Source organism: Nyctereutes procyonoides, unplaced genomic scaffold, assembly GCF_905146905.1.
Source record: "Nyctereutes procyonoides isolate TBG_1078 unplaced genomic scaffold, NYPRO_anot_genome, whole genome shotgun sequence".
In the NCBI taxonomy this organism is placed as follows: Eukaryota; Metazoa; Chordata; class Mammalia; order Carnivora; family Canidae; genus Nyctereutes; species Nyctereutes procyonoides.
In genome coordinates, this window is record NW_026575020.1 from 22,567,461 (window position 1) to 22,579,471 (window position 12,011).

At 40.8% G+C, this 12,011-nt stretch overlaps 1 protein-coding gene across 1 annotated transcript; it reads left to right on the forward strand.

Annotated features, from left to right (window-relative positions):
* Nucleotides 1–1,374: 1,374 nt before the first annotated feature.
* CUNH17orf75 (chromosome unknown C17orf75 homolog) lies at nucleotides 1,375–11,802 on the forward strand. The gene is made up of 10 exons (XM_055337158.1): nucleotides 1,375–1,568; nucleotides 2,266–2,346; nucleotides 3,184–3,309; nucleotides 4,222–4,365; nucleotides 4,610–4,667; nucleotides 6,419–6,538; nucleotides 7,413–7,477; nucleotides 7,627–7,763; nucleotides 8,803–8,906; nucleotides 9,652–11,802. Exons 1-10 carry the CDS (start codon nucleotides 1,429–1,431, stop codon nucleotides 9,865–9,867), a joined length of 1,191 nt encoding a protein of 396 aa, XP_055193133.1. The 5' UTR covers nucleotides 1,375–1,428; the 3' UTR covers nucleotides 9,868–11,802.
* Nucleotides 11,803–12,011: the final 209 nt, after the last annotated feature.

The following is a 12,011-nucleotide window of genomic DNA, read 5'->3' on the forward strand; positions in this document are numbered from 1 at the left end:
TTTTGGGCTCCTATTTTCACACTTACATGAATGTATCCATTTAATGATGTCTTGGTGTTGCACTGATAGACAAAGGGTATGTGAATTTAAAATACTGATAGACATTTTCAAATTCCTTTCTAAACCATGTACATTGGGGCACCTGGCTAGCTTAGTTGGTAGAACATGCAACCTTGATCTTGGGGTTATGAGTTCAATCCCCATGTTGAATGTAGAGATTTTTAAAAAAAATCTAGGGAGCCTGGGTGTCTCAGTCCGTTGAGCGTCTGCCTTCGGCTCAGGTCATGATCTTAGGGTCCTGGGATTGAGCCCCAAATATATGTGGCAAATATTTTTCCTAGTTGGTCATTTGTGTTTTGACTTTAGGCTACACAGAAGTGTTTAGTTTTGGGATGCCTGGGTGGGTCAGCGGTTGGGTGTCTGCCCTTGGCTCAGGGCTTGATCCCCAAAGCTAGGATTGAGTGCCACATAGGGCTCCCCATGGGATATACTATAAAATAATTTTTTTTAAAAAAAAAGAAGTGCTTAGTTTTTACTTAGATTTATTAATCTTTCCCCATGTGGCTTTTAAGATTTATTCATAAGAGGCAGAGAGATGCAGAGACACAGGCAGAGGGAGAAGTAGGCTGCCTGTAGGGAGCCCTATGCGGAATTCGATCCCAGTACCCCGGGATCATGAGCTGAGCCAAAGGCAGACCCTCAACCAGAGCCACCCAGGTGGCCCTCTCCTGTGGCTTCTAAGTATTTTAAATATTTAGAAAGGCCTTCAAGAATCTTCAAAAACCTGGGATGGGGCATTTTAAATTCTTACATCTTTTGGAGTGCCTGGGTGGCTCAGTCATTTGGGCCTCTGACTCCTGATTTTTGGCTCAAGTCAGGAAATGGGGTCCTGGGGTCACGCCCCAGGTCAGGCTCCGCGCTTGGCGGGGAGTCTGCTTGTCTCCTCTGTCCCTCCCCGTTTGTGTGTGGGCGCGCTCCCTCTTTCTCAAATAAATAAATCTTTAAAAATAAATTCTTCGATCTTTCATCAAACTGGTGCACGTGAGTGCGAGTCCACGCACCTGAAGGGTGGTAGGAGGGCAGCTTCACCCTTTTCCATGCGGCTGGCTAATGGCACCATGTTTATTACGTCTCCTAGACGTCTTAAACAACAGCCAGAAGAGCAAAGGGAGTCAAAAGAGAAATGGTAGAAGATCCTAGGGAGGTAATTGGGCGCGCCCAAAAGCCCGTGCGGGGAGACACCCCCCACCCCCCCACCTCCCCACCTCCCAGGCCAGCCCGCCAGCTTCCTGGCCTGCTACTCCGGGAGGCCGGCGGAACGCAGGTGCGCGAGCGCTGGGAGCCGCACGAGCCCGGCCTCGGAGGACTGTACGGCAGCGGGGGAACGATTTGGCGGGAGCACAGGGCCGCTCGGAGGCCGCCGCCGCGATGCTCCCCTCCTTGCAGGAATCTCTCGACGGGGATGAAAAGGAGCTAGAGAGCAGCGAGGAGGGAGGCTCCGCCGAGGAGCGAAGGCTCGAGCCGCCGCCCAGCAGCCACTATTGTCTCTACAACTACCGCGGAAGCAGGTGCAGCGCCGGGCCGTCCCTGTAGCCCCGCCCCGCATCCCACCCTTGGCGCTCGCCAGGGCCTTCTTTCCCCCCTCCCAGCTACCTAGTCTCTGGCCTCAAGCTCTTCTCCCGGGCCAGCGCCCTGGACTTCCTCGCCACTCCCACGCCCCTGCCCTCCAGCTGTCCCCCGCGTCCTCTCATCCCCTACCGGTCGCCCCATGCCCTTGTTTGGCACAGCGCCTCGCGCACTCATTAATGTCACTTTCCACCCCCGTCCTTTCCTGTCATTATCGCCCCACTTTCTCCTCTTGGCCCCAAGCATCCACACCTCCACCCCACCCTCTGATTATCCTCCGTTCTCGCTGCCTCCTTTTCCTTGGTCGGGGCAGACATTTCTGGGGCTCTTTTGGCCCTGGAAAGTTTGGTTCTTAGCGGAAATTTCCTTGACTCTTGTTGGTATTTAATTTAGCCTTTCCTCCACCTTTTAGAGGGCCCGGAGAGCGAAGGGGCTCTTGTCAGCACCGTTTCATGGGTTTTCCCTATTGTGAAGGTAGGAATGGAGGATCCATGCACTTCTACCTTGCAGCATTTCCAGTTGACTTTCACCCCACCCCCCACCCCCACGCCCACCCCGTGCTTGCCGGCGGGGAAGGGGATGGACTCCGCTGCACTTAGAGCCCGTGACTGACAGTTATATTGCTTTTGTGATGTGCAGATTGGCACAGCAGCGAGGGGACACTGATGATGGAAGCCCAGTTGGCACAAATGCAGAAACTCCCTCTGGTGATGATTTCAGGTAAAAACAGCTTGACCATAGCCCCCACGCATGTGCTTTTATCTTCTCTGCACTCATCTGTCCTGTAGATATCAGTGGTTACCCTATTTCCATTCAGCTTTCCCCAAGGCAAACCATCAAGCCCACCTATCCCCTGGGAACCTCATCTGGCTTTCCTCACTAGTTCAGTCATTCAAGGCTGGGCAGATCCAAATACTCGTAGTGTCCCTGGTGATTAGCCAGAGGCAATTAATCTTAGTTCCTTGATTGGAACTGCATTAAATATTAAATGTCTTATGGGTATAAAGAAATCAAAATCCTCCTTTTCCCCCGCTTCAATGCCCTTTCAGAGTTCCTCTCCTACACAGTAGAATGTAAACTCTAGGACAGCAGATTGTTGTCTCTTTGGTTCATTGATGTCTCCTGACCTGGCACCCTTGGTACTAGGGTAGACATTTAATACAAATTTAGTAAATGAATGAATGAACTTTAACACTGGATGCAGAGTAGGGTAAAATACGACAGTATGTTCACTGACTGGATGATGGATGATATAAGGAATGTTTTAGGTGTTGTAATAGCATTATGGTATTGCAATAAGGAAGTTAAGGTCAGTGGATTAGGGGTCCCAGTGGAGTCATAATACTAGAGAGAATGAGCTGGAAAGATAGGACTATTTTAAACTGTTTGATGAAATAGATCATACTTGGTGACATACACACCTAGAAGCCTCACCAACAGGAGTCATAAGAAGCTTTTTCAAATCCTTAAAGAGATTCTGGCTTTTGGTAATATTCTGACTTATGGGGTACAAATGCAGTAGTCCACTGGTAAGGAATGTGTCTTTCATTTGTCAAGCCTCTCCTTGGTGGATACTAATCTGCCATCTGAAGTGGAGCCAGAGCTGCGCAGTTTCATTGCTAAGCGTCTTTCTAAGGGAGCAGTATTTGAAGGACTGGGTAATGTTGCATCTGTGGAGCTGAGGTAAGTGTAAAATGTGCTGTGTTCTGAATTTTTTATTTCTGAGCTAAATATGAGAAGTGATGAGAAATTGCAAAAGATCAGCTCTCACTAGACTTGCAAAGTTCATCTTTGTTCTTTGCACTGGGTCTTACACACACACACACATTTGTGGAATGGAATTAATTGAATTAATTGAATGGCAGACTCTGCCACCTAAATATACTTATTTAGTCTTGTATTTGGAAAATAAGAATTAATTACCAAAACTAAAATTGTATACACTAGTATACAATTGTAAAGCGCTTTCACAAACTTTGATGCCATTCTCTTCTATAAGGGGGCAGTAGAGCAGGTTCTCTTACTTCCATTTTCAGATGAGCAAATAAACTGAAATGTTTGTGACATTAAGGTCACAAAGCTGGTCATATTGATGACATTCAGGCTTAAACATAGGTATCCTCTGTTGAATTCCAGCCATCACTATAAAGTGATTATAGTTCACTTTAGACTATGATTTTGGCATCAAGCCCCCTCAGGAATATGAAGCCCACAAACCAAAGATAAAGTCCCAGGATTAACATGGCACATCTTCCTGAAGCTTCAGTGATTCGTGAAGTTTTGGGGGAAAAAGAGAACATGTTTATATTTATGTAAACGTGGATGTACTATGAATGAGAATAAAATTTGCATGAGTTTTTCATATAAGAGAGGACTTAAATTCCATGTTTGAAATTCCAGGTGCTACTCTCATTAAAGCCCGTAATGGTACCTGATAGTTTTCCCCTGCTGTTTCAAGTAAACCAAGAAGTCTAGGACATTCTGACCTAGTTTGCAACCTAACAGTATTGCCAGATCAAGATGACCAGGGTGTGGACAGTCCATAAAACTAGATGTGTGAGTTAGCAAAAGTGTACATTTTATTATCTTTTCTAGGATTCCGGATTACCGAGTCGGTTGTTATTACTGTCTTTTCCAACAAGAAAAAGTGCTTCCTGAAGCAGCAACAGTGGACTCTGAACATAATGCTTCAGAGTATGTGGTCTGTTTTTTAGGAGGATCTGAAAAAGGACTTGAGCTATATCCTTTCTTTGATCTTTGAGGATATCGGGAAGGAAAACATGGGAAGCCGAATGGAGGAGTATTTCTACCAACTTAGAAAGAGCTTTTCTACCCCTTACCTATTTACTTCATTTCATACTTTCATACAACCAGTTTGTCTTGGCATGTTTTACAGTTTGCATTATTTGAGAGATTTTATGTTTCCTATTGAGAAATCAAACGCTGCCTTGATTCATCCTTTATTGCTTCCTTAAGAACATACTTTCAGGCTTGAATTGGACAAGTACATTCAAGGGCTGAAAAATAACATGAGCCATGAGGTAAGATGATCACTTTAGTTGATAAGACTGAGATGATAAATACGTTATACTTATTAAATCATAGATGGACACAAAGACACCCAAATTCTAAAAACGTACAGCTTTGTGGGCTAATAGGAAGGTGCTGGTTAAGGAAAGTAGAGAACATAGTCCTGTAACTGTTGTAAATTTCACAAGACTGTTTCTTATGTTTTGTATCCATGAAAAATTGAATCCATTAAATTCAGGGTATATGGTAACATTGCAAGTGAGGAAGAGGATGCTCTTTTCCTGATTTCTAGGCACATAAAACTTATAGTTTGGACAGAACTACTGCTTATGCAGCCTCTGGTACCAAAGACATGCTCTACAATGGTATGACTGTCCTTGAACTCAACATCAAAGATTTGGGGAAAAATTCCATTTTTTATTAGTCGATCTTTGATGAATTAGATACATCCATATTGATTAAGTTATCCTTACCTTTAAAAAAAAACACACATCCAGCATGTAGTAGTTGTTAAAGTCATAACTCTTCTAACTTTACTACCCATTTATTTGGTAACAATTCCTTTTACTTGTCATGTGCTTACAAGATCCTGCAGGAGAAGAAAGGATAGCATAGGAGTAGAGTAAGCCAGAGAAATGGGGCTAAGGGGAGCTACTCTCCCAGAGTGGAGCTCTTCCACTAGTCCCCAGTGAGCACCACAGCCTGGAAAGCTTAGATGTCCTCCTGGCAGCATGTCTGACAGCTGGAGCGAGCTAGAGTACTTTGATGAGTACTTTGATGTGTCCTTCTCTGATCCCATTTGAATCTGAATAAGCTGTCTCACTCCTTCAGCCTCCTTATAAAGGAGGTGCTTTATAAGTTCACACATGGATGTTTCAGGCACAGCCAAGTGCTGAGGGATAAGGATTATTAAAAGAATATCTTCTGGGGGGGTCCCTGGGTGGCGCTGCGGTTTGGCGCCTGCCTTTGGCCCAGGGTGCGATCCTGGAGACCCGGGATCGAATCCCACGTCGGGCTCCTGGTGCATGGAGCCTGTTTCTCCCTCTGCCTGTGTCTCTGCCTCTCTCTCTCTATCTGTGTGACTATCATAAATTTAAAACAAAACAAAACAAAAAGAATATCTTCTGGGGTGCCTGGCTGGCTCAGTTGGTAGAGCATGCAACTCTTGATCTCGGGGTTGTGAGTTTGATCTCCACTTTGAGTGTAAAGATCACTTAAAAAGAAAATCTTTTTTAAAAAAAATCTCCCCAGGACGTCTCTGGGTGGCTCAGCGGTTGAGCATCTGCCTTTGGCTCCGGGCATGATCCTGGCGTCCAGATCGAGTCCCACACTGGGTTCCTTGCTGAGAGCCTGCTTCTCCCTGTCTATATCTCTGCCTCTCTCTCTCTCTCTCTCTCTCTCTCTATTATGAATAAATAAATAAAATCTTTAAAAAAATCTCAAGTAAGTACACACAGTATACAGTGTGGTAGGGAGAGATGGACATGTAAATGCCCAACTTCTCCCAGCAAAAAAATAGCATGCAACCCTATTTATTTGGTCTCTTTATTTTATGTATTACATTTCTAAGTGTGTTTTTTAAATTCAGTACAGGATTAATCCCCACTCTGCTCAGGGAAGTTATATTACAATTCCTTTTTTTGAGTTGCTGGTGGTAGCTTAAAAAATGGAGGTATCTATCTTCAGTTCTTTTCACTGTCCAATGTTAAGTACACTAAGTGAAGGCTTATATTAAAGCAGATGACATTCTTTCTTGATCTAGGAAAGGGGCTTGGAGAATCACATAAAATCCTACCTGAGCAGCTGGTTTGAGGATGTTGTATGCCCAATCCAAAGGGTGGTTCTTCTTTTCCAGGAGAAGCTTACCTTTCTGCTACATGCCGTAAGTATTGCCCAAACAAAAGCATTTCTTTAATTGAGAGTCACTTTGGCAGAGTTTGGATTATTTAAAGACTTATTCACTTTCTCTGAATATTACTCCCCACACCTCTGCCTGATATTCATTCAAACTATGCTTGCAATCAGGACAGACCAAATTCTGTTTTCTGAGACCTAGAAAGTTCCATTACTGAGGTAGAATTGCAAATACTAAATATTCCTAATAGGATAAAACATTATTATTTTTTTTTTTTTGAGTAGGCTCCATGCCCAGCTTGAGCAGAGCTTGAACTCACAACCCTGACAGATCAAGACCTGAGCTGAAATCAAGTGAGCCAGCCAGACACCCCCTAGGATAAAACATTTAAAAATAATAATTTTGAAGTGATCTGGGAGAGGCATAACTTCTAAAACAATTTGAGAAGGAAAACAAAAATCCAAAGTGATTTTTAACTATATAAAAATGTCCAAATAGGGGTGCCTAGCTGGCTTAATCGGTAAAGCATGCATCTCTTGATCTTGGGATCAAAAAGTTCAAGCCCCCCGTTGTGGGGGAGATTACTTTTTAAAAAATGTCCAGATAATAAATGAAAAATTCCAGATAATTCTAGAGTATATGGCCTGGCTTTTATTTATATATGTGGTAGGTAAATTCACCTGCAACTGGACAGTCCCATGAGACCAGGTGGTAATGCCAGGTTTTAGATTGTCAGTGGACAGCTGCTGAACAAGGCTCTGTAGAGCTTCTGGGTAGTGCCCATCAAGAATCGTCCAGTGTGGTGGTTATTGGGGAAGTTATTGATGTTTAGCATCTAGTAGCTGCTCAGTAAGGAAAACTAGAATACATGTATCAATTAGGCTTTATTTTTCTCTCATAGGCTCTAAGTTATACTCCTGTTGAAGTTAAAGAATCAGATGAAAAAACAAAGAGAGACATTAACAGGTAAAGAAGAGTTTTGCAAGGAGGGAACCTTTTCCATAGCAAGTCTGATACTACATTTTTAAAGCCATCACCCAGTGCAGAATGAATTTGCTTTCTTCCTCCTATCCTGCAATACTGTTTGTGGAAAATAACTTGTGTGTTATTGGTAGGTTCCTGAGTGTGGCCAGTCTTCAAGGCCTTATTCATGAAGGCACCATGACGTCTTTGTGCATGGCCATGACGGAGGAGCCACATAAATCTGTGGTCATCGATTGCAGTGGCTCCCAGCCTCAGTTCTACAATGCAGGTGAGCCATAACCCCTGAGGCAGCCTCCCTGGCACTGTTGTGAGTCTGTTTTTGCACTGAGAACACATGATGCAAACTTATCTCTCCTGCCTTTTACTGGCACATATTTATCTCAGACTCACCAAAAACAGTATTAATTCTAGAACCACAGATATCCCATCATGCCTAGCAATTCCACTCCTGTGTATATAGAGAAACTCTTATATGTGTACGTTAAGGAGATAAGTTCAGAAATATTCATAAAGCCATTGTTTGAAATAGCAAAGAATGGAAGCAAATGTCTATCAACAAGAAAACTGAAAAACTGCTATATTCATACAATAGAGTCCTTCCTATATAGCAGCGAAAATGCACGAACTAGAGCTACATGCCTCAGTATAGCCCAGAAACATACTATTTTGAAACAGCCATTAAAAACACAAAGTTTTAACAAATGTAATACTTATATAGGCCTTAGAGATTTAAAAAAAAAAGTATGTAATAGAAGTTGAAAGAAATACATGGGAATGATAATCTTTTCTGATGGGAAAGGAGAGGGGATATGATCGGGAAGACGCACTCAGGGCTTCAACCATTGGTCATTTCTTAGCCAGGTGGTGAATAGACTATTTTTTTAGACTATTATAGAAGTCTTAAATAATTCACTGTAAGTGGGGTGACTAGGTGGTTCAGTCTTGATTTGGGCTCATGATTTTAGGGACATGAGATCAAGCCCTACATCTGGCTCCTCGCTCAGCAGAGAGTCTGCTTGAGATTCTCTCTCCCCCTGCCCCTCCCCCCACTTGAATGTGCTTGCTCCCTCTCTGTCTCTCCCTCAAATAAATAAATAAGTCTTTTAAAAAATTAACTAATTCACTGTAAGTGTTTTTACCAAGAAAGAAAGAAAATCACAATGGATATATCTGGTGTACACCTGAAACTAATATATGTCAATTACACCTCAGTTAAAAATACATAAATAACAAAAAGAAAGAATAAATGTTTTATACTTTGTAGGACTTCAGTTTTATTTATTTAATTTTTCTAAAATATCTCATAGGAAGCAACCGGTTTTGTGAGGACTGGATGCAGGCTTTTTTGAATGGCACTGAAGGAGGTAACCCTTTTCTTTTTCGACAAGTACTGGAGAACTTTAAGCTAAAGGTAATTAATTGGCTATGTGCCAAATGCCACATATCATTTTTGTCTGAATTTTAATTAGTACCAGTGACAGAGTAACAAATCTGCTTTACAGCTGTGATGTCTATTAAATATGACGTTCTCAAAATTAGAATTCCCAGAAGGCATTTACTTTATATTTTTCAGGAGCTTCTGCATATATATCATTGCATTTCCAATTAATTTGTTTGAATGCTTGCCTGTATCTCAGGGACATCAGTCTTCTAATTTGTGACGTATCTTAGTTGGAAAGCACCGAAAAAATGGCTCAGTGCCTAAGGGTTCAAAATTCTGGTGGAGAGGAGTGTTATTACTTTATTTAGGAGATTTTAAAAGTATTTTTACTTTGTATAAGAAACTGTGGTGAAGCCTGGGTGGCTCAGCGATTGAGCTCCTGCCTTTGGCTCAGGTCGTGATCCTGGAATCCCAGGATCAAGTCCCACGTCGGGCTCCCTGCATGGAGCCTGCTTCTCCCTTTGCCTATGTCTCTGCCTCCCTCTCTGTGTCTCTGATGAATAAATAAATAAATATATTAATAAAAAAAAGAAATTGTGTTCTCCCAAGGGCAAAGCATATTAGTAATAAGAATGATGCAAATATTCAAAAAAAAAAAAAAAGGAAACATCTCAGCAACATATGTCAGGCTCTCAGCTGAATAGGAGATATTTTTCAGGCTTCATTATTTTCTCAAGTATATAAACATATATTTAACTGGGTAATCTTTTTCTAGGCCATACAAGACACGAATAATTTGAAGAGATTTATCCGACAGGCAGAAATGAATCATTATGCTCTGTTTAAATGTTACATGTTTCTAAAGAACTGTGGTAGTGGAGATATCCTTTTGAAGATTGTTAAAGTGGAACATGAAGAAATGCCTGAAGCCAAAAACGTGGTGGCTGTCCTAGAAGAATTTATGAAAGAAGCTCTTGCCCAAAGTTTTTGATCACATGTTTTGAGATCATCATATTGTGAAGTTGTACATTCAAGCCTTGGTGTTTGAAACTACGGTTGTTGTAATTGTCATAGGATTGCTACTTAAGACTATTTCAAATACATTCTAAATTTTTTCATTTTTTACTTTTAAATAACTTACTTAGAACATAAAAATCTGAGGACCATCTTCACTGAGTCCTAGATGTGTGTTAGAGTTGTGTAATTTTAGTATACTGCTGGCCCCATAAATTCTAGACTTTAAGGGTTTGATGCTCAAAAATCTTGAAAGGTAATTTTGTGGCTTCTTTGAGGAGTTGGCTGCAGGATTTAGCAATTTTTCCTTCCAGAAAAATTGTAATACTCCTTTTTCAATGTACTATAGCTTCTTATAAAAAATGTCCTCCTAGTCTCACAAATTAGTGCTGTGATACCGTTTCAGAGACAGATCTGTGCATCCTGTGGGTGCTTGGATAGATTTTTTTTTTTTTGTCTGATTGGTAATGACATGGATGATAAAGCCAGCTTTTAAGTCAATACACAAATCACAAGTGTGTGAGAAATTAAATGAGCTTTAAAAATAGATGCACTAGCTTCAAGACAAAACATCATCTTTGATGGAAGGCTACTGCAGAAGTGGCCTCCATCCCCTTTCTTCATTCATTTGTTCACAGGTATTTGCCAAGAGCCTGTATTTTATTTTCTCTGAAAATGCTGGAATTTTCAGAGTGTTAAAAAAGAAAATACATAAATTCTATAAGCAAACTGTAACATAAAGAATATAAACTGATTCTGCATATTGGAGTTACTCATTGATTTTAGTTTTTTGTATATTTGTTACAAGCCTCATATTGTTTTATTCCAAATCAATTGAATGTGCCCTCAGCTAGAGCCATTTATAATTCCCATGGAAGCCAATTGTAGCTGCACACGTATGATGGCAGTTTGTTCTGCATAGCTCTTTAATAAATCCATTTGATAGTGATTTTTGTTTAGAAGATCAGAAGTCTTCTCACTGCCCTCAGGATGCTCAGAGGAACACAAGCCCGTAAAAATCCTCTCCTAAGCTCATCTAAATTCACGTAAGTGCTGAGTTTTAACTTTTAAAATGACTGACAACGGTCTTCTGCTTTCTCTTCTATAGAAGTCTGGGGACATGACTCACCAAGCCATTTCTTTTCCTCTAATGAGAAATACAATTCAGGATCTTCATAAAGGCTCTCATATGGTTTTAAATTTTAATAACTTGGATTGTAGGCAGTGCAGAAAACAAAATCCAAATAGCATTTTTTAATAGCATTAAATTCAGAATGACTATAGGAAATAAGCAATTCTATGGCACTACTCTTGAATCTTTTTCTAATGTACTTAGTTGCTCATTTAGAAATCAATTTTTTTAATAGACAACATTAGGACATCAACATTTAGAGTCTTAAAAAATGTATTTTTCCTTTTTTAAATTCACATATCATTCAACAGTCCATGATATAAATGGCATTTAAAAGTAAGTGTAATACCTGCTTCAAGCCATTTATGGATATAGTCAAGATATAATTATATATTCCTTACGTGTACTTTTATATTTTGTGATGCAGGCTCACTACATTATACAGTTGTGTAGCATACAGTCTTATTTTACAAGTCTGTGTCAAACCATCACTACTGTAGGCAACGAAAATGGTGACATGGAATCAAGTACCTTGTTGGCCATGAGAAGAAACCCAAAGAACTCATGACCAGAAATATGTACTGTATTCAAATTTTAATAAGCTAATGTATTAACTTTTAAAGTCTTAAAAAGGATTTGTTTCAGGTGTGGAATACATTTATGTATTACTTGTATGCTCTACACACAGAGGAAATATGTTTGTCGTGTACCAAAAATGGCCTCGGCTTAATTGTAATTATATTTGTAGTAATAATAATAATAAACCAACTTAGCTTCTCATCAATAGAGTCATTTTTATTTAGCTCCATTCTCAAGTCTGACATTTTTATTAAGGCACAACAAGCTTATGGGGAAATTATACTTGTTATGCTAAGGAATTTGTTGAATCACATCACCTGCTGGAATACAACTTTCTACACCTTGCTGGAGGCATCAGGCAGGGTGTGAGGGCAATTTCCCTCACAACGTTTTATTCATTGTCCAGGGAA